Source organism: Macaca mulatta, chromosome 3 (assembly GCF_049350105.2).
Source record: "Macaca mulatta isolate MMU2019108-1 chromosome 3, T2T-MMU8v2.0, whole genome shotgun sequence".
NCBI classification, from domain to species: domain Eukaryota; kingdom Metazoa; phylum Chordata; class Mammalia; order Primates; family Cercopithecidae; genus Macaca; species Macaca mulatta.
The window spans coordinates 105,402,699-105,425,141 of record NC_133408.1 but is presented as its reverse complement, the minus strand read 5'-3'; the positions used below and the strand labels follow the sequence as shown (position 1 = coordinate 105,425,141).

Here is a 22,443-nt window from a genome sequence, read left to right as displayed (position 1 = left end):
GCCACTCAGCAGCTAGGTGACCTTAGCCAAGTCCTCTACCCTATCGAGAGCTTCAGTTTCCTCTTCTGTAAAATGGGGATTCTATGCACTTTATAGGATGATTTTGAGGATAAGATGATCATTTTAATTACACATATTAGCTGTCACTACTATCACAATAATATAAAGAAAATAATAAAATAACTACAATTGCTTGTAAAAAATCTTTCTTTACAATTATAAAACAGTTATCTTGATATTAACAAAGGTTGTAGGAGGTGAGTCAACTATGTGGACTACTGGAGTTACTGGAAGAGTGCATATTGCATAGGACAAAATACTGCTTACAAAATCACCACTCTGATTCTCTACAAATACCCTTCTAAGAGTAGTTAAGAACACATTTCCTAAATTACTTAGTTCCTTAGATGAAATGGAATTAACCAAACATATAATCAACTACAAGCCAGGAATTTTTTCAAGGGTCTAATAGGTTCTTTTTTCCGTTTTGTTTTGTTTTTTTTGTTTGTTTGCTTGTTTTTTTGAGATAGAGTCTCACTCTGTTGCCCAGGCTGGAGTACAGTGGCGTGATCTCAGCTCACTGCAGCCTCTGCCTCCCAGATTCAAGCAATTCTCCTGCCTCAGCCTCCTGAGTAGCTGGGACTACAGGTGCCCGCCACCACACCCGGCTAATTTTTGTATTTTTAGTAGAGATGGGGTTTCGCCATGTTGGTCGGATTGGTCTTGAACTCCCGACTTCAGGTGATCCACCCACCTCAGCCTTCCAAAGTGCTGGGATTATAGGTGTGAGCCACCGCGCCCAGCCATAGGTTCTTTTTTCTAAGTGCATGCTATAATGCAATTCATGTAATGCCACTGAGATTTCCTAAAGCCAACAAACAAAATTCTAAAATTGTACTGTTAAAGAAAACACTGAAGACTTTATCCTTGATTCTTTTCCAAAGCTAACATCAACCTAACTCATGTATTCACTAAATGTCTAGATACCTACCATGCACAAAGTCCTATCTAGGTACTAGGGGCATATGATCTCTGTACTCAAAGATATAGACTCTTTCTTCTTCTTCTTCTTCTTCTTTTTTTTTTTTTCAAGAGATAAAATCTCGTTATATTGCCCGGGCTGGTCTCAAATTCCCGGGCTCAAGTGAACCTCCAGAGTAGTCGGGACTACTACTCACCACACCTGGCAATAAAGATTCTAAAGTTAGAAGGACAAAGTGATGTTACCTAAATTTGCCTGTGCTTCTGATATGACAAATAATCCGCCACTGGTGCATGGCCCATAGAGCTCATCTTCATCTTTGGATGAATACGAGTGGACCTGTCATACTCCTCAGCCCTATGACATATAAAGCACAAAGCCAGGAATGAGGTCATTGTCTTATCACTTACCCCCAAAAGCTCTCAATGGCTCAACTCACCTAAGTCTTCCTCCTTTACTCTCTTCCTTCATATCATAACTTCTGCAAATTTTTATAACAATTTTTTAAATGAGTAAACTGATCTGGAAAAAATATTTTTTTCAGTTTTTATTTCAATAAAACAAGAGGCAACACTTGTGGTATAAAGTACTGCATATGGAGAACATTTACGCAAATATACAAAAATTCAAAAAACTAAACTCCAGTTTATTTCCATAGCCTTAAGAAGGGAGGGAACACATAAAAATATCCAAAGTCAGAGTTTATTCTTTAGGAATGTAAACTCTAGGAATACAATTAGAAACAAATATATTTACTATGAAAAGATTAGTATCACCAAATGATTAGAAATAAAGGTAAGAGGTACACAATAAGCTCCATATAAGAGAAAGCAACAATACGTGAAATAAAATCTTGGGTTTATGGTAAAAACTTCCTATTAAGACACAGGTACTCTAAAACTCTACTATAAAAAAAACACAAAAACATCTCCCAAAATGTTCACTGTTAGTTTCTTTAGATATGCACAAGTTACAAAGTATAGAAAACAATATATTTACGCTCTCTGATGAAGAATTTAACAATAGTAAACATAAATCTGAATAAGTCAAAGTACTGAGTATAATTTTATTAAGCAACAAATCTAGAAGTATGAATTCATGCTCATTAAAGGACTAGAGAGTTTTAATTTTTCATACAAAGACTGGGAAGACACTATTATACATTAATTTATATCTACAATGCTTAAAGTACCCATCAAATTATTTTTCCTTTTAAGTGGTTTTTAAAAAATATTTTTCAGTTACATTATTCAACATATATATATTTCCTTGATGTGCTTCCCTTTAATATAGATTTATTGTGCCTAGACGCAAATGTTAACTGCCTTAAATATTTGTTTAAAATTATGTCTCAGACTACATCTGTTCTCCATAATTCAACAGTTTTAACATTTTAGTTTTATTCTTCCAAAATAGGCAAAATCCCTTAAAACTGGGATCATTTTGATCTATTTTGGTTTTAAAAATATATTTCCCTTTAATTCAACTTTTTTTTAAAAAATGAGTAATATTTGCTCAGCAGTTGCTTCACAGTTGAAAAGGGCAATGAAATATTGCTTTTTCAAGCCGGGCGCGGTGGCTCAAGCCTGTAATCCCAGCACTTTTGGAGGCTGAGACGGGCGGATCACAAGGTCAGGAGATCGAGACCATCCTGGCTAACACGGTGAAACCCCGTCTCTACTGAAATATACAAAAAAAGCTAGCCGGGCGAGGTGGCGGGCGCCTGTAGTCCCAGCTACTCGGGAGGCTGAGGCAGGAGAATGGCGTGAACCCGGGAGGCGGAGCTTGCAGTGAGCTGAGATCCGGCCACTGCACTCCAGCCCGGGTGACAGAGCGAGACTCCATCTCAAAAAAAAAAAAAAAAAAAAAAAAAAAAATATTGCTTTTTCAAAACAAACTTCAGTCATCATTTAGATGCTGAGAATTCCAACTCTTCAAGTCTAGAGAGCTTGCCTTAAAAATTTCCATAGTGGTATACAAAGGACTCCAGGGTGCTTTCCTGTGGCTTCAGGAAGGGAAGGGAAGACATTTGCCCTGGGTACTCTGGGACAGTCCCTTGAAAAGTCTACTTTGTTTCTCTCCCCACTTGGATTCCAAAAAGCTAGTGCTGGCTCCAATGCCACCAGAATACTCCAGGCCGTTGGGTTTTCAAAAGTGAGAGGTTGGGTGATTTCAAGAATCTATAGAGATTTAAAATGTGCAATGGAGCCACAATTTCTGTTTAGATCCTCTGAAATATGGGGTGCAAGACCCCAATTGTGTGTGGAATCCTTCTCATGATAAAAATATTATTCTGGATACTTAGGAGGTCTGTGACCATCAGCATCTTTATAAGAAAGTGGCCTACAAAAGCTACCCCAACTTTAAAATTTGAAAGTTGAGTGGGGAGAAAGTAGTATGGATAATAGTCATTGTTACCATAGTTAAGATTATCCAATTTTCATAATTTCTATAAAAACTTTCAATGTGTAATCCTTATTTGAAATAGTATCAAAGGAACTATAAAAGAATTTTGTTAACGTAACTCCACTCTCCAGAAAATCAATTAGTGCAAATCATTTGAAGCAAAAAATCAGAACCATTTCACTGAGTAAGCCTTCAGAGATTTTTTTAAAAGAATATACAAATGCAAATTTGTTGTGCAGTATATAAAAGGGTGGCACCCCTTTTCATACTTAAAATTTCAGGTATTTGCAGCTCTGATTCCATTTATAGTTAACAAGAAAAATATAAACTGTTACATTTTTTATTGCAAAAATAAGGATCATTAGCAATTTAGAATTCAAATACTTAAGAAGCCATATGTCAATATTATTAAACTAATTAATTAGCTGTCAAAACCAATGAAGATTATAATGACCTAGTGTCTGACACATTTGATCTAGAGCTGTGAGACTACTGGTAGTTCTACATATCAGACAAGTAATTTGTTTGCACTCTGATACTTTCTTCTCATAACAATCACTTGGGAACCTTGTTAAGAATGCAAATTCTAATTTAGTAGACCTAGAGTGGCACTGAAATTCTGCATTTTTAACAAGATACCAGATAATGCCGATCCTACTTACTGGTCCTCAGACCACACAGCTAGCAAAGGTCTAGAAGAATACCCAAATGAGGTTCCATTACAGTGGTAGAACATGAAAATCTGATCTCTCAGCTGTGTCAGCTAACATTTCCTCAAACTTATTCTACAATGTTTCCTAAGCACCTCAACTTGCTTAAAATGCCTATCTTACAAATTAGTTTTTAATAATACCCACACTATTAATAACTATGCACAGGGGAAATTCATTGGTAAAGAATGACAAAAAGACATCTGTAAATTCACAGTGACATTTTACAAATATTTTAAACTGTATACAGGGTTCCCATTAAGTTAATACAATATCAAGTTTCACTGCCTGATTGCCTTACAGTTCTTAACTACAATTTATGGCAACAGATCTTATTCCATTCTGTTACTGGAGCTTAAAAAAAAAAAATCAAATTCACTTATGTCAAAAACCACATTGTAATCAGGGCTAATGAATGAAAACCAGTTCATGCTTTTTGAAGAATTCAGTTTAAACTGGTAGCCAAAGCAATTGCGGTCAAAACTATGTTCAGAGTATAAATGCTTTGGCGGCCTTCAAAGCGTACAAATTTTTCACATATCTGAGCTCTGCATAAGCAGGTACAAGAGGAAAACACTAGCATGCTCTCTTGGTGACCACAGAGAGGGACTATGAAGAAGGAAACCGCTGTGTACTCACAGTGAAAGAGCCAACCGGACAGCTCCTTAGGACTTCCTCAACAGTCAACTGACTCAGCCTCAGCCCTGCTCTCTCTCTGAATGATGACTTAAGTACACTTACTTTACAAGGGAACCCTAACGATAGCCAAAAGGACCACTGCTAGCAAACACCAAACTTTTATTTCCATCTAGAGGTCACATACAGATACATACAAGTTTGATTCAACTTCTGCCATATCATCTTTTTTATTTTTAATTTTTAGTTGGGAGGTAACTAAATTGATTATTCTTTTGATATCATACTAAGATATTTTAAATAGGTCTGTTCACAAACAAGAAAGACATTTCTTTTTTTTCATATTTTAAATTTAAGAACACAAACATAAACAACTCTAAATTAGTTAATATATAAATGTCCTTTGTCCATATTTTACTATCTTTATTTTCTTTCATGACATTTTATAGATGAAAAATGCATTTGCATACAAACAATTCCATATTACACAGTGGTATCTTGAGAGCTGTGTTGCAAGATTTACACTGATTTCCAGGAAGTCTTCCAATGACGTATGCTCTGAATTACAGGAGTCCAAACTAACTAGGATTTCTAAAGTCCAGCAGTAGGGTAAATCAGCTTTATGGCCTATTATACCTTAATAATTGAAAGGGATCTTCACATGCTAAGTCCAAACACTTCAAAACAACACACCTACCAGCAATCTGATTTTTGATATAAAAATGTTTCAGAGATAACAACAGAAATGCCTCTACCCATCCCCTGGAATCATATAATATTCTAGGTACTGGGTTACCAGGCATTTTCCAGTGCTTTGAGCAAATTGTTCTAATCATAAAGATGATCTGCTTACAAATATTTTCATCAGGTGCTTTTCATACACATCATTTTTGTGTTTCCACACGCCTGTTTTTCAGATTGGCTTCCTGACCAGGAGCTGAAGAATTCCTGGAGTTGTGCCTCTGCCCCATCCTCTATAAAACAGTTCCCATACATGGAGACTCCCTTTGACTCTGAAGGTCAAACACACAGCCACCAAAATAGGAGCTATTAAAAACCCAAACCAAAACAAGAAAAACTACCTTATAACCTCACATGAGACATAACCAACTTGATCAGACAATCTGTCAAAATTTATTGTCACTGATAATCTTAGGGCAACAATAACAAATAAGAAGGGGGAAAAAAAAAGACTCAAACCAAGGGGAAAAAATCTTAATCAAGAAATAAAAAAAACCATATTTCAACTTACTGCAACCTAGACAATCTTCCCTTCATAAAGTCAGGGGAGCCTTCAGAATTTAAGACATCAGGGCTCCTGTCAGGAACACGGATGAAAGACCCAGGGTACTTTCACAAAGAAGCAAAGTTGTATTTCTGGGTTCACTGGGTTATGGGAGAAAAATACGTTACTAATTAATCTGTGGACAGAGTAATGCTAATACTAGGAGGTCTCTGCTGACCTGATTGATGCTTCATTGGAAGTTCAGTTCTTTCTGAAACATAAATAAGCTTTTCTTCTTGGAGACTACAAGCTGAAAACCTATTGGCATCTGTCCCAGCCCCACAACCAACGACAGATGACGGGTTATGTGGGACTGTGACACCACTGACTTGTTCAAAGGATTTACTAAATACAGTCGCTGCAGTCTTAGCCAAACCATGGCTACTAGGCTTAGGTAGGGATTGGCTGGTTGTTAAAGTAAGTCTTTTCAAAGAGAGAAGCTCAAGATTCTCACTTTGGGCTCTCTGAGTTTGTTTTCGAGCAAAGTGATCTTTGCAAGATTCCCCTGTAGTTTCTTTTTCTTTTCCTCCAGTTTTGCTTCCTCCTGACCGTCTCTGGTTCTTTCCTATACTTGTCTTGTTACTACAATTGTGACTACTGTTTGATAAACCCGACTGGCTGGTACTAGACGCAGCCCTGGAATAAAATCCCTCGTCAACTTCAGATATCTCCATCAGTTCTTCTTGACCTGTTAATTCTGTATTTCCTAAACAAAGAAATGACAAAGATTAATTAACATTAAATATTTTAAGCAATCTTTTTAAATGATTAACACCAAATCAGTTATACTTTAAATAAATTAAGCTTTAGCATAATTTTATAAAGCAACAGATTATAGAAAATCAAAGGATAAATCAAAACATTATAAAAACGTGAAAAATAGTTCATTGTAATTAAATGACGGTAATTTATAGTGTATTAAACAATAAGCATGCCATAAACCATACCCCATTATGTTTTTAGAAAGAATTCTCCTATTCATGCAAAAGATAAGAAACAATTAGAAATACTATCACACAGTAAAACTAGGGGTGAACTCTCCTTCAGTAGCAAAGCAGTATAAAATCAAAGCTTTTACCAAGGAACTTTTAAAAAATTCGTATTAGAATACTTTAAAGACTTTTTTAGAAGGTTGCACTCTATACTGTAGATTATTTTATCAAATTCAAAAATCTAGACTATAAATATCACAAGCTCAAATACAAAATTCTATACACATTACCCTTCATATCAAAGATGGCAAAAAGACAAAGCTGAAAAAGTAATTTTAGAACTCCAAACATAAGCAGAAAACTATTTTAGAAGGAATTTTCTGCCTCAGTTTTCATAACAATTTACTAAAGACAATATAGGTATAATCATTCCAAAGAGCATTAAGAGTCATTGAGAAATGTGGTGCATAATTCATGCATTTGGATTAGATTACATGCAAAATTTTTGTGACTGTGCAACTGCTGCTTAACATGCATCAGTGGCCCTTTGCCTTAAGATACCTTGGAGTGCAGCTATAAAGTGCTCTGCTAAAACTGCACTCTGCCAGGTGAGTTTATTCCATCCTCCATCATTTTTCTTACAGATTTTTGCCTCCTGATCTCTGGCAAGCCTTTGCTCTCAGTTCTAGGATCTGTGGCTGTTTCCTGCACACCCTGTATATGCTGAGCATCAATTTCTCCTAGTGTTCTGCCTTTTTCCCCATTCCCGGTTCTCTCTCCGGCCACATTTGTGACACTAATCTCAGGAATGACAAGGATGCCCAATTCAGTAGTATCATTATTGTTGTCAGGTTGCTCTAGAATTGAAGATGATAAGACAAAATGGTGGATGAAAACAAAACAAAAATGTGAAATGAGAAAAGCAAAAGACTCAAAACAAAAATTGGATGACTAAATGTTATGAATTAAGCCAAATATTTGCACTGTAGTAATTTCCATAATTTATAATACTCTGATAGCACCAGAGACAATAGGGTCATATTCTTTAATTTTAAATGACAAACAAAAAATTCACAGAGCATCAATTCACGTTCTGCATTTTTTTCACACACACATTTCACATGAAATATGAAAGATAAATTTTCTAATAAATCAAAATAAAATTTGTTTTTAAATTGTTCTTTTTGTGTTCTTTGGGTAATTTTCTAGTGTTTTTAAGATAATATGGTGACCACCTGAATTTATGTCAAGTCTTAGGCAAATGTTCAAGGATCTACAGCCAAAACTTTAGCTTTTGTCAACATTATGAACAAAGCTACATAGAAGTTCCCCTTTGTACTCTTAAAATTCTAGTTTTTTTACTAGGCTACATTGAGACTGACTTAATAAACCATGATATTTGGGAAAATGCTTATTCACATACGATATCATGGTTAGTAATGCCACAGGTATAGTTTTTGTCTCAGATATATATCATCTATTATTAATAGTAAATATTAATGTGGCTGTGATATAGTTAAGCAGTTGATTTATTCAGACCCATATCAATTTCATAAATTTAGTTCATTACTAGACTGGAGAAAAATAAAAATGGATTTGGAAAAACAAATTGGCTGTCAGCCCTTTATCTGAAAACAGCCATTATAAATGAAACAAAGAAACAAAACTCCTAACTAGTTAATACCTGTAGACATTATTTTATTCTGGTCTTAAATAACAAAGGCATAATGTTATTTAAAGTTGTCAAGGAGTTATTCATGTAAATGGGAAAAAGTAACATAAGTATATCTAGAAGGTGACAGTAGTGAAACAAAGTTCAAAGCAACATAAGACCACGTAAAATAGCATATACTTTTTAAAAACTGTAGACCACAAACCTGCTTACAGGACATCACCTACTATTTTCAAATATTTTTAGTGATAGGATTATCAGACTCCCACTAATGATGCTAAAGGCTGAGAAACAGTAATAGGTAGTAAAAGAACGAAGGCCAGAGCCACATATTCCTGTGGTTCCCTAAGTTAGCTGCACATTGGTATCATCTGTACATCTTTAAAAACTACTGATGCCTGGCTCCAACCCCCAAACATTCTAATTTATAATTAGTGTAAGATATTACCTGGGCATAAGATTTGTAAAAGCCCCAGGTGACTAATGTGTAACAAAGTCTGGGAACCACTGCTCTATTCTGATTTTCCAATTTTAAAAACTTAAGACAAAAGTTGTTACGGGTGCCTTGGATACTCCATACTCAGCAGCAATACGCACTTCTGGGAGCCCCTCCTCAAAGCTTCACGGTGCCTCGCACTGCTGAGCCAACATGCTGGTATAATTATTTCCCCTTAATTAGTGCTTCATAGGCTTTTGACTAAAGGTTCTCTAAAGTTTTTATTTCCTAGATAGGCTGCAGAATGTTGGTGAGGTAGTAGTGCACTGCTGCTTCTGGGTGCTCTCTAATAAAGGTTTAATGCAACTAAAAAGCTCCAACCAAGCCTGTTTCCAATTGCTGACAACTGTCATCCAAGTGAGGGCAAATAAATTCTTATTGAGGTACATGCCAGAGGTCACTGCAACTGAGATAAAATCACCATGGCACTGTGAAGGCCAAGACTTGTTTATTTACATTGTAGAAGCTGTTTCACAAAAGATCTACTGAAGGGATCTTCAGTCCAAAAAAAAAAAAAAAAAAATCAAACTTCGGAAATTATCCAGACATAAAAAAGGCAATGAATATTAAAATTTAACAAAATTTTAAAACTAAGCATAGGTGGCCTCATAGAATACAGAACAATACTTACATTGAATTGCCCTAAGTCACTTTCTTGAGAGTGTCCACATATATTATTCAATTATAATCTCAAAACAATCTATTAGTGAGCCTCTGAAGTAGGCAATTTGATTCCCATTTACAGACAAGGAAACTGAAGTTCAGGAAGAACTACACAACTATTCAGTAGGGGAAGTTAACCAGTAAAATCTTTTAACTTCAAATGTCTATTCTAACATACTATAAATACTAACTCTAACTCTTCAATTCATTTGAGTCCATTTGAGTTAAATATCCTCTGACATCCCACAATTAAGTTTAATTTACTTGTGTAGACTCCTGGCCATTTTATAAAAGCAAATAACTTACTTTGAATAGAGAGCCAGAGAAAATAAAAGTCTGGAAGAAATCCTAGGAAAGTAATTACTCTTGAGTTTAGGTCTGTTCTTTTTTTTTTTTTTAATTGGGTCAATTTTTTAAAAGATGCCGAAGAAAGCTATTAACCTAAAATGGTGCTTCAGTGGCAGAAATTTAGGATTTTGCAAGAAAAACTAGAAAATGACAGGGAGAATATTACATAAAGCAGTACTAGGCAACTGAAATGTAATCACATTTATCAGAATAGTGATCAACGTCCGCAGCCCAAAAAGCAATGATATTACATTAAAAAAAAATCATGGAATTAAATGGCAAGTAGAAAAACGAGATCATGTGTTTTCCCACAAACACAAATCTTTGACTAATTAATTGATACTTATTATCACTCAAAAATAGTTAACAATGGCAGATTTTTTAAACCGCTTATTAAATTTATAAGAGCAAGTAATTCTGTACAGAGCTAGAAAGAACAGAAACATAAATCTCAGAAAAATTACAGAATAAAGAAAGATAATTAAGTAATCCAAACAAACATTTGTTACCTAATCCTGCTCTCTATCAGCTCTCCGACTTCTTTCCCTGTATAACTCTGTGACCCGACACTCCCACCCACACTGTCTTACTGCTCTCCTGGCTGCTCTCTTCTCCTGGTGGCTGAATGGCTCACTTCCTTACTTCAAATCTTTTTCAAAAATTTCCTTTACAGTGAAGTCTCCCTTGGTCAACCCATCCAAAGTTTTAATAGCCCCCACGTTTCACATACCCTCTTCTTTGTTTCTTCTTCTTAGCACTTAACACTCTCTATCTAACCTACAATTATTTATTTATCTTGTTTACTAGACCTAAGTTCTATGAGGAAGGAGTTTTTAAAATTTTCATCTAGTCGCTACTATATATCTAGTACCTGGAAAAGTAGCTTGTATATAGTAGGCACTCAAGAAATCTTTTTTTGATGAATTAAGTGAATATTCTGTTATCAGATTAAATTATTAGAATAAATAAAAGTAAGAAAACATAAAGAAGATATGAGAAGGGTAAGCTGTGAATGTGTTGACTGGATAAATGAAATACATATAGCTTATGCTAATAAGAGTTTTTATATGGCAAAGAAAAGCAAAGCCTCTTTGTTTTGGAAAAGTGAAGGAGCCGTCTCTAAGTGTAGGTTTAGCAAGATGCTTAGGTCAAAAAGGTCATTTTTAAAATCTATTTTTGCATTATGTTATCCAGAGGATAGCATATATAGCTAAAGAGTAGAACTTAATCCTTTCTTTAAGTAAATTATATAGAAGATGCTGCAAGGGAATATAAATGCATAATAAACTAGATTTTGTTTTCCCCAGAACTTAACAATCTATGCAAATGAAGTCATGATTAATCCACACCTTAAAAAAAAAAAAAAAACTTGACTTCAAATAATTCAAAAAGCTCAAAAAAGATCCAAAGAGAAAATTCTCAGGATATATTTTATTTGTGTAACCTCTTATATGCATAAATAGGTAAACTCTCCACATGTAGAAATGAAAGTTAAAGAATACTTTTAATAGACATTTCCAAATTAGTTCTCAAAGGTACTCAAATTATTTCGCCCTAAAAAATTTCTTCCAGCTTTAAGAAAAAAAGTGAAGCAAATTGCAAATAATATTAAAACCAATCATGAAAATTTGTGATTTCTCTCAAATGTCATTTTATAATCCCAAATATCTATTCTATTATGTCACTTACAAAACCACTTTAGCTTTTGCTTTTATTTGTTTTAGGGTGCCCTATTTACTAAAGGTGGTAATTTTAATAAAATAATAATTTATTTATTCATAGAATTTATACATCTCTGTACTCAGATTACTTTGAGTCTAAAGGCATCTGGCTATATGGGGTGCTTACAAACTTATTTGTGAAAATAGTAAGCTGAAGCTTTAAAAATATAATTTATTATTTGTCTGCATCATACAATTTTTACATGAATTATGAAAAGTATTTTAACTTAGAATAAACCCCAAAACAAAGTCATACACATTCTTTCACAATTTATGAGATGTAGATATTTTAAATGCCATAAAATACCAGAACAAATATCCTTTAATATAGTCATTTTATGTTTATAATATATTCTGTTCAATGGAGAAAAATGTTATCTATATTCATTAAGCTATTCCTTGCAGTGTTATTTATAATAGCAAAACTCAGAAACAAATTTCTTAACATATTAGAAAAATGATTAAGCAAATGATGGAATATCAACTCAATGTGATATTATGTAGCCATTAAAATAACTGTATTTACTAGGAGAACTAGGGAAAATGTCTGACAATATTAACTAAACAAAAACAAAATACCAAAAACATTTAAATAGAGTACAACCATGAAAACATACATGCATAGAAAAAACTAAAATGAAAATTATTTAAATATTGGAATTATAAGTAAATATCCCCTAACCTAGTTTACTATCATGTTGTTACACTGTTCTTCAACAAAACAAGAAAAGACCAACTTGCTCACCCTATGTTATACATTTCTTTATCATTCACTCACTTATTCATGCATTCAACTAAAACGTGTTGAGCACCTGTAATATGTCAGACATTGTTTTAGATGCTGGGGATACAACAGCCAAAAAGACAGATTCTGCCCTCACTATATAATAAGGGAACAGAGATCACAATGTAATATTGGAACTAAGTAAACAAGAGAATTTAAATAGCAGAAAATGCAATAAAAAAAATAAGATGGGAAAGAGTAAGTAGGGTAGTAGGGGATAAAAGTACTTAGATGGGTGGTCTGGGAAAAACTCTTTGAAGAAGAGATGTTTAAGCTGAGGTGTGAATGATGAAAACCTGCTAGCCACACAACAATCTGGAGTAAGGGCAGTCAAGGTACGTTTCACTATTCACATTTCAGCTCAAATACTCCAAATAACTGGACAATGCCCCTAAGGCAGAATGGCTTAGTATGTTGAAGTGTTAGAATGAAGGAGTCTGATGAACTAGGGTGAGAGTGGTCTTAAAGTGAGGTCAAAGCAGTAGTCAAGAGGTCATATCACCAGGGTCACATATGCCATAGTACGAAGTCTGGATTTTATTGTGATTACAGTGGATAGCCATTGACAGCTACATGGAAAAACTATTTGCATACTGTCATACTTTACTAGCCTTTTTTATCAATAGAAGTCACATTTGCATAACACAAAATACTGAGCATAAAGTGTGTCCTGAGTCAGAAAGAACAGCACTGTGGCAATGCTCAACCTGAGCCAGTATTTACAAGGCAGATTAGAGGAAAGCAAAGCTATCACAGAAACACAGGATGGGACCCCACCGCAGTTAAAGGGCTGTACTCTGAGCAAGGACAAAAACAAAGACTCAGATGTCAAAATCTGAGCTCTGAAGCAGTAAGTAGACTGTCTAGGTAAGAAAAGAGCAGCCTGGGGCATACAGAAAAACAGTCTGAAACAGGATAATTTATTTAGACACACCAGTTAGGAGCTATTAGCAGTCTCCATAAGTGAAAAACAGTCAGATCTTTAGCTTTGGTTGTACACATGGTACATGACAGAATTCTCCTTATTGAGGTGGATTCAATTACTCTCAGTAACTCCTTTTGTCATCTTTATTGAGTCTCAAGTTTTTTAAAAAATCCAATAGAGAATTGCAACATAAAGCTGCTGCAGGACCAGGTGAATCCTTTATGATTATTACAGATCCTCATGACCACACAGCACAGACCAAAAACAGGTCAGCAACACCTATTACAAAACTACCTATAAAAGCTTATTTCTTCCTTGGTGTGCAATGTGCAGCAAATGCTCATAAAAAGGTGGAGAAAGGAGGAGTGCTCAATAAACAATCATAATAAATAATAACTTTCTCAACTACAAGATTTATGTAAGTCCCCCTTAGTAAAAATGTAGACTACAATAATTTATGAACAAGTTTTTTTGCCTCATAAGACCATTAATTCTGTCACTGGCTGGAAAATTTTTCAACTTCATTTTACCTGGAAATAAAATGAGATTTTTTGTTTTCTTCAAAAATAGTCTAAGTCAGGATTCTGCACACAGTCGTTCTTTCCTCTCTCAAACTTAATATCCACATGTGTCAAACATATCAACATATTTCAGCTCTTTGGTTAACATGTCTTTTTTCCTTGAGTAATCCAATATTTCCTAATATTTTATTTTGTCCTCCATGGAAGTTCCATATCGAAAATGCCAGTTAAAATTCACAAAATTTTTGGTAAGAAATAAATGTTTTTTGTCCAAATGTTTTATCTTCTATATTGGGAAAGAAAATCTGTTCCTCAAATAGCATTTTATAATCTGAAAGTAATGGAGCTTCTCAAAATGATACTAAAAGCATTTTCATTTTTAAAAATAAAACTGCCAGATAATTTTTTATTTCCTAAATTTCCTTAATAAGTATAGACAACCTTTGAAATAAAAACATACACATTAAAAATGTTTAATTGCCGATGTAAAAATTATTCCAATAGACAATTCTTTAAAGTTTACTACTTTGGGGTTTAAAATTATTACCATTTCTTTGTTTTTCAAAATTCTTCTGTAACTGTTAGCAATTTTATTTCTCCTCAACTGAAGACTTTCCTCATAGTTGTAAAATCAGATTTACAAAATAGATGTTCCATTTCAAGATTTATTACCGTTTACCTTTTGTAGTATCTAGAAAAACAACCTTAAATGCTTAAAAATATTTATAAATAAATATTATTTATATTTACTAAAATACATCCATTATAATTTTTCAGATTTGTTCAACAATTAGTACTTCTTTGCTTTATCAATGTTATACAGTAGAAATTTATTAACATATTCTAAATCAATAACCAGTTTTCATGTTTTCCAATATGAATTGCAATCTTTGTTTCTTTTCTTTTTTCATCTAATAAGCTAGTACTAAACCACTGAATGAGCAAATTATGAAACAAATCACTTTCTTGTTTTTTTAAATAATATCTCTTTGACCTCTGTTATAATAATTTAACTTTATTTAAATATGATGGCATCCATTAAAGAGAAGCAATTATTTTAAATGCTGAAAAATGCAATAAAACTGATTTAACAACATGAAACTAGACTTTCTTTTTATTTCAACTACATAAACTTCATTTAGTCTGATTTTTCACGTAAACACTGCATATAATTAAATATTCTAAAATTCTCACAGTACTTATTTTGCATCATTAAGTTAGAAGACTTAAAAATATATACAGTTGCTATTTTTAATTCTTTTTTACTACTTAAAATTTTGTACTCTTGGATCCCCTAAATGAAAATAACTCAATGCACTGTTATTAAAATAAACCATTTAACATATGCCAGGACCAAAAGTAGGGAAACATTCAAAGTATCTAGTTTATAAACATTCCTTTTATTACTGATACCTACTAGTTGCAAACAGTTATAACTGTACATAAATAAGAAACATAAATTTGGTCTATGTAACTTCTATTTTTATGTTAACTTGGTATTGAAACAATAACAACATTTAAAAAATCCTTACTGTAACAGTGACATACACATTAGATAATAAAGTTAGAGTACTATACTCCAGTACCACAGAACACACAAAAAATCTTTAAAGTAATTGTTACTATTACATAACATGTGTACTTTTGTGTTTGATGCTATACTCAAACTAAACAAGTTTAACTCAAATTGAGAAAATCCAAATTACAAATTTCAAAAACTTAAGAGTTTTGGGAAAGTACTAAAGAATCACAGGACAATTTGAATAGCAAACTAGCTAATAAAAACTTATTAAAAATATACTTATTGTGTAGCTAGTAAAACAAATGAAACTGTTCTTAATTAATAATCTACCTTTATGTAGTGCTTTAAAGTATACCAAATGTTTTCACTTGTCTCATTATCTCACAAAGGCGCAAGTGGGAAGAATGATGGGCAGCAATAAAAAAAATCGAGATTTCACTGGATAAGCCTTTTGATAGTTGGCAAAAATTATAAGCACTCATTATTTGTAACTATAACTTAATTAGGGAACTTTTAGAGAACAAATGACTGGTATTACAATAACTATTTTGAAAGAAAGGAGGAAATCTCTTACATTGTTCCAAGAATAGGTAATTTCTTAAAAAGTGGAAGAAGAATGAGTAATCATGGTAGTAGTAGTTGTGGTGAACAGAGAGAAAATAGCAATTAGATTTGCTCTAGAAAGGAGGAAGGAGGCCGGGCGCGGTGGCTCAAGCCTGTAATCCCAGCACTTTGGGAGGCCGAGACAGGAGGATCGGTCAGGAGATCGAGACCATCCTGGCTAACACGGTGAAACCCCGTCTCTACTAGCCGGGCGAGGTGGCAGGCGCCTGTAGTCCCAGCTACTCGGGAGGCTGAGGCAGGAGAATGGCGTAAACCCGGGAGGCGGAGCTTGCAGTGAGCTGAGATCCGGCCACTGCACTCCAGCCTGGGGGACAGGGCGAGACCCCCTCTCAAAAAAAAAAAAAAAAAAAAAAAAAAAAGAAGAGGAGGAAGGAATGGAAAAACACAAGGAAATAAACAAGTATAAACTGTACACTAGAATACTGGAGTGGAATACTGGAGTGAAAAGAGAACTTTTCAGGGACTTAAGAAAAGGAGCTTTTTAAAATAGCTGAAATGGTAGATGATAAAGGTATCTTTGGAAACAACATTTAAGAATGACTATAGAATTAAAGCATAATTATAAAGAAATACTTTCTATTTTCCTTTAACTTTTTTTTATTTTTAAAAGGAAATAAATATTTAAGCAAAATTGAATTTTAATTATTAACTTGAAAAATTAATGAATTATTTTACTAAATTTTATCTCATTTTTCTTACTGGAATTTTCATTTTGACTTTTATTATGGTCATAATCTATTCAGTCTTCTCTAAACTTATTGAATGCTTTTTTTAAAGTTTATTTTATTATTATCTTTCTCCAACTGTGTTTTACTTTCAAATTATGACTTCTAGATAGCCCTCAATTTGTAGGTGACTTGAAAATCAGTTTGAAAAAATACACCTTTGCCTTGAATTATTCGCCATCTGTAGACTAAATTAAACACAATATGCATAAAAGAATAAGCAATACGTAAAGCTTTTAATTCTGAAATTATGTTCCTTAGAAGTCAAAAGCAGCAATTCTACATTGTAATTTTATTTCCCAAACATATTTATTGACATAAAATGATAAAGTCATTAGAATTTTCTCAAAGATTTAAACACAAAGTTTAAAAAATTTGAAAAACACATTAAGTTAGGCCATGTCCATACAATGGTTTAACTTAAACTGAAAAGTGGGGCAAATCAAGCAAACACACCATTAGTTGTCAAACAGATCTCTCCAAAATAATACCTCAGTTGAAACCAATCTTTCTTTAAAAATCATCCTATTTAGTTGACATGATGATGCACTGTCTGCTCAAAACTTAAATTACAGGTCCTTACAAATGTACCACTCTGGTGCGGGATGTTGATATACTGGGGGAGGCTATGAATGTGGGGTCATGAGGTATTTAAGAACTCTCTTATTTTCCACTCAGTTTGGCTGTTAACCTAAAACTGCTCTAAAAAATAAAGTTAACTAAAAAAATAAAAATAAAAAACAGAGCCAAGCAAATAACAGGACTGGTCAAAATGCAATTCTAGAAACCTGGGTTGACAACAACAAAACCATGGCCAAGAATGCATATTCTGAAATGTGTAGAAATGTTAAGGATAAAGTAATTTTTAAACTTCCATTATAATACTTTCCATTAAAATATGTTGTGAATAATTCTTAACCTTAAGAAAAAAATGGTAGATCTATGAAGCATTAGAGAATCCTAAAATACATTCTAGAATAGCTTTAAAATATTTTAAAATGTAAATAATTAAAACTTTTCAAAATTCATTTTAAAAACACTACAGTGTGAGATTGGGCTGTAAAGAAAATGGAAAGATTCTTCTGTTACTGATAATAAAGGAGAATAAATGTCCACTAATTGCTCTAATTTAATGTATTTGCTGGCTGTGTAATAATTTTTGATGACTCAGATATGCAAACACACCAGTACATTCACATGGCTTAATTACGTATATTCTTTCATGGTAAAGGGAGATGGAAAAGGAAAAAATAGCAAAAAGCAAACTTTTACTTGGCTCTTTCCATGAGAAAACCTCATTCACTCCTTTCCCTCTTCTATCCAGAAAAGATAGAAAGAGGAGCAATTAGGAGAAATGCAATAATAAATAAAGACAAATAAGTAAAAGAAAAAGGGAAGAGCTTCAACAGAAAAAAAAAAAAAAAAAAAAAAGGGCCAATTGCTTTCTGCTTTCCAAAAACTAGGAAAACAAAGAAAGAGGCAAGGAGAAAGAGAAAAAAAAAAGAGTATTTCTTAAAGTTCATGGTTCTTGTTCCTTCTCCTTTCCCAACCCTCATGACCACTGGCTTAGGGTGGGATATTCTTTGTTTCTACTGTATGATAGATACAGCTGAGGGTTTGGGAAGAAATTCGTCCTACTGTGAGAGTTGGTGTGGTGAGAGAATAGTAGGGATAGGAGTGGGTAGACTGGGAAACACATTTAGAGTTCCATTAAATATAGAAACTCTAAATGTATTTTCACACAGCCATGAACTGAACTTAAACATTCTATAGTCCTATGTTTCAGAAACATTATGAGATAAAAAGGCTGCTGTGGCTCACCCTGGGATCTACAAGCCCTTTAATATTGTTTCTAAAGAAATGTATAAACAAATTTTGTTTTGATTTATATATAAATATCAACAATAGAATTTATATATTAATACAATTAAATTTAAAAATCTATAATTTGAGAAATTTGTAATTTATATATAAACAAAATTAAATTTAATAATCTATTTATAATTTGAGAATTGTCTATATATTTAAGAAGTACAGCAAAGGTATCTACTTTCCCCACAGGAAGCCAGTGCCTGTTAGAGAGCCTAGAAGTAGGAAGCAAGACCATGAGGATGGAAAATAGAAACCTTTTAAATTCAGCCGAACACGGTAACTTTACTGCTCTAAAAGGGAAAGCCAAGACTACCCTAAAAAGGGAGAAGACTGCAACCTACCTGTACAGGCAAATAAGAATGACTTAGGAGTATTTTAGAGTCCACTGGATAAAAGAAATTCACACTAAAGAAGAGTGATGAACAAGGCTAAGTTGTATTCTGTATCTGTTCCATGCATGTGACTTACTTTTTATAGTTCACTCACTTCTATATTCTCATCTGTGATTTTATTGTTATAATAAACAGGAGTTTCCCAAGTGTTAGAATTGTGAAGGGGGACAGGTGATAAGAATACTACTTTAACGAGGGTAAAATCCTAAGACAGAGTGCTAATCCCTCAAGTGGCAGCCAAAATGGAATCTGGAAGATATGTAAGAATCTGCTAGATACAATACATTCAAGCAGTCTTTTCTCTTGTTTTGTAATTTTTTTCCTATAAAACATTTCTGGGAAATGGCTTCCATTTTATTGCAGGGTACAAACCTTCTTGTTTAAGTGTATGCCTGGACATGCACACATACTCTCTCTCATACACACGCATATGCACAAATACAAGGGAGCATCAATATTTCACATTTTTAACTGCAGGACCTACATTTCTCTCCCTAATTCCCAACATGTCTACCTAAATAGCAAGAAAGAAAGTGGAAAAGAAATTAAAATTCATTCTTGTGCTTCCTGTAGCAGTAGCTCGGGAGCACTTATAGCCACAGTAACCACTATGATCTGCTTCCTTGCCTCCATGCCTGTTTTCACATATTAATGCCAAAACAGAAAAACCAATCTCAGGGTAAACCATATCTAATTAAATGACTTTCTACCTGTAATTTAGACCCATTCAGTAGCATAATTTTCACTGAAGAAGCTGAAGTATGTTTAGACTGTATGTTTTAAATGGTGGCATAATGTGCCTTGCTATTAGCAGACATCACCACCTCTTTTATGCTTTCCTATGGAACTTTCAAGAATTGCCACACTTTAAAAACACCAAAAATGATCACTAGGTAAGCTGGATAATCATTATTCTTTTCTGACATACAATCACCTAGATTCTTTAAGTGAAAACAATGGCAACTGTTCTTATAATCAACTTTCTAGTTTACCATAAATAGCTCCATTCTCCTCCTTTCCCATTTTCTCTATAGAAACCACAACACAACCGGAACTAAATATACCAAAAGGAACTACTATTTTCACCTCAGTTTACAGGAAGAAGAAAACAGAGAATGGATTTTGTTTTACTTCTAATATAGATGTTTGCTTAGGGTAAAGAAGTAGCTTTGTGCTTCCCACCATGGTTACCTTCTGAGGAAGGTGATAATTTCCTTCTTAGACTGGTTGTTGACACTACAATAACGTCTAGATAGGAGGGAAGTTATAAAAAGAATATGAAATTAAATAAAGAATAATAAATTAAAAGACAAGGGAGGGAAATGGGAAAGCATTGAAAAAGCCATAATGAATGAAACTGACTTCCAGTAAAATTTTAAAATAATAAAATGAAGCAGACAAGAAGGGATATATATACACACACACAGACACACAGAATCTTGGAAGAAAATTAACTTCAAGAAAATACAAATAACTAGTGTTGCATCAATACTATGGCATTCTTTACCAGAAAGTCCAAAGTGTTTAAAGTCCCTATTAGTTGTTCTACTTCAATATGTAAATTCACTTGCTTAAAAGTTAATTGAGAAATCAGAAATATTAATTAAGGAATATTTGCAAATACTTTTGAATACAAGCCCAAAATGTATGAGTAATTTTAAAATGCATTTTCCTTATTCTCCTACTGAAATAACAATTTAAAAATGAATACGATTTTTAAATAAATTTTCATTCATATGTGTAACATAAGGGGCTCCATTTTTCTTATTGCCTATTGCTCCTAGATAATAAATTAGGAGTTAAGGGCAACTCCACAGCTCTTTCTTCCAGACTACTATTTACTGAAGTTAGAAGTTATAGCACCGTAAGTACAGCGAAAAATGTAAAGAAATCAACAATGGTTTGACTTGAAGAGTTACGTATTTCTTACCATGTCTTTTCCACCTATGACCCCTTATTGACATGCTGGTTACTGCATTTCTTGATATTCTAGAGGAAGTTGGTGTGATTTCAACTTGAATACACCTTGTACCTTCCTTATTAGATTTCATGGGACCATGAGGCAATGAAGCCTTTATTGCATTAGCAACCTAAGAAGAAAAAATATAGTTTAAGATCAACATGAGCAGATGTATTATCTTACCCTTAGATAAAACATGATGCTAAACAGGCTTATACAAAGATGCTCTTCCCAAGCATTTTAAAAGATGATACAGAAATCCTCTAAGATAAGAATAGGAGGCTCAGGGGGAAATCCATGGTTTAAAAAATATGTAAATGATAAAGTTAAAAATTTCAAAATATTCAATTAGATTTCCAAATGCCTAATGTTGATTAATAAATGCAGCTAAAGTATGTTAAGGAGAACAATTCTTATAAGTTAAAAAGACTGTTAGGTGTCTAGGAAGTCGGTCTAATAAAAATTTTTATTTTGGCCGGGTGCAGTGGCTCACACCTGTAATGCCAGCACTTTGGGAGGCCAAGGCAGGCTGATCACCTGAGGTTGGGAGTTTAAGATCATCCTGACCAACATGAATAAATCCCATCTCAACTAAAAATACAAAAAATTAGCTGGGCATGGTGGCGTGTGCCTGTAATCCCAGCTACTTGGGAAGCTGAGGCAGGAAAATTGCTTGAACCTGGGAGGTGAAGGATGTGGTGAGCCGAGATCATGCCATTGCACTCCAGCCTGGGCAACAAGAGCAAAATTCTGTCTCAAAGAAAATTTTTTAAAAAATTTATTTGTTACTTTTCTAAGTTATAAAACTTCCATGTATAACAAGAGCATGAATACACTGAGTATTAATGACATATTAATGAACTATGAATGGCTCTCTCAATGTATAGTTCTAAATTGAGAAATCTTAAATTATAAAATTTACATAAATAAGTCAGGCACCTACCAGCAATGGCTCTGGATATAATTCTAGCTGGGCTCTGTATATAATATCATCCAGTGCTTTTTGAGCGAGATCCCATTCTCCATTATAACTATAAAATTAGATGAATTAAACAAAGAAATTATAATTATTTATAACTGAACAGAATACAATGAGAAATTATCTTTACTGAAGAAAATAAAAGATCATATTAGCACATTGCTTAACATTCTACTCCTCTTAAAAATGTATTTTTAAATCTTTGAATTCCTTCGAATTGCATCTAAATGCCTATTAATAGCAAAGAAAATTTTATAGATCTACATTTCTTCTCTAAAGAACATGACT

At 33.5% G+C, this 22,443-nt stretch overlaps 1 protein-coding gene across 3 annotated transcripts in view; it reads right to left on the bottom strand.

Moving 5' to 3' along the window:
- Positions 1 to 5,062: 5,062 nt before the first annotated feature.
- Positions 5,063 to 22,443, bottom strand: part of HYCC1 (hyccin PI4KA lipid kinase complex subunit 1) — a 70,470-nt gene continuing 53,089 nt past the window's right edge. The window contains exons 9-12 of one of the 3 annotated variants that reach the window (XM_028844934.2): positions 22,120 to 22,207; positions 21,147 to 21,306; positions 7,513 to 7,808; positions 5,063 to 6,725 (exon numbers count right to left, since the gene is read on the bottom strand). In XM_028844934.2, coding sequence (XP_028700767.1) covers positions 7,540 to 7,808; positions 21,147 to 21,306; positions 22,120 to 22,207 — 517 coding nt within the window. In that variant the 3' untranslated portion in view covers positions 5,063 to 6,725; positions 7,513 to 7,539. 3 annotated transcript variants of the gene reach the window in all.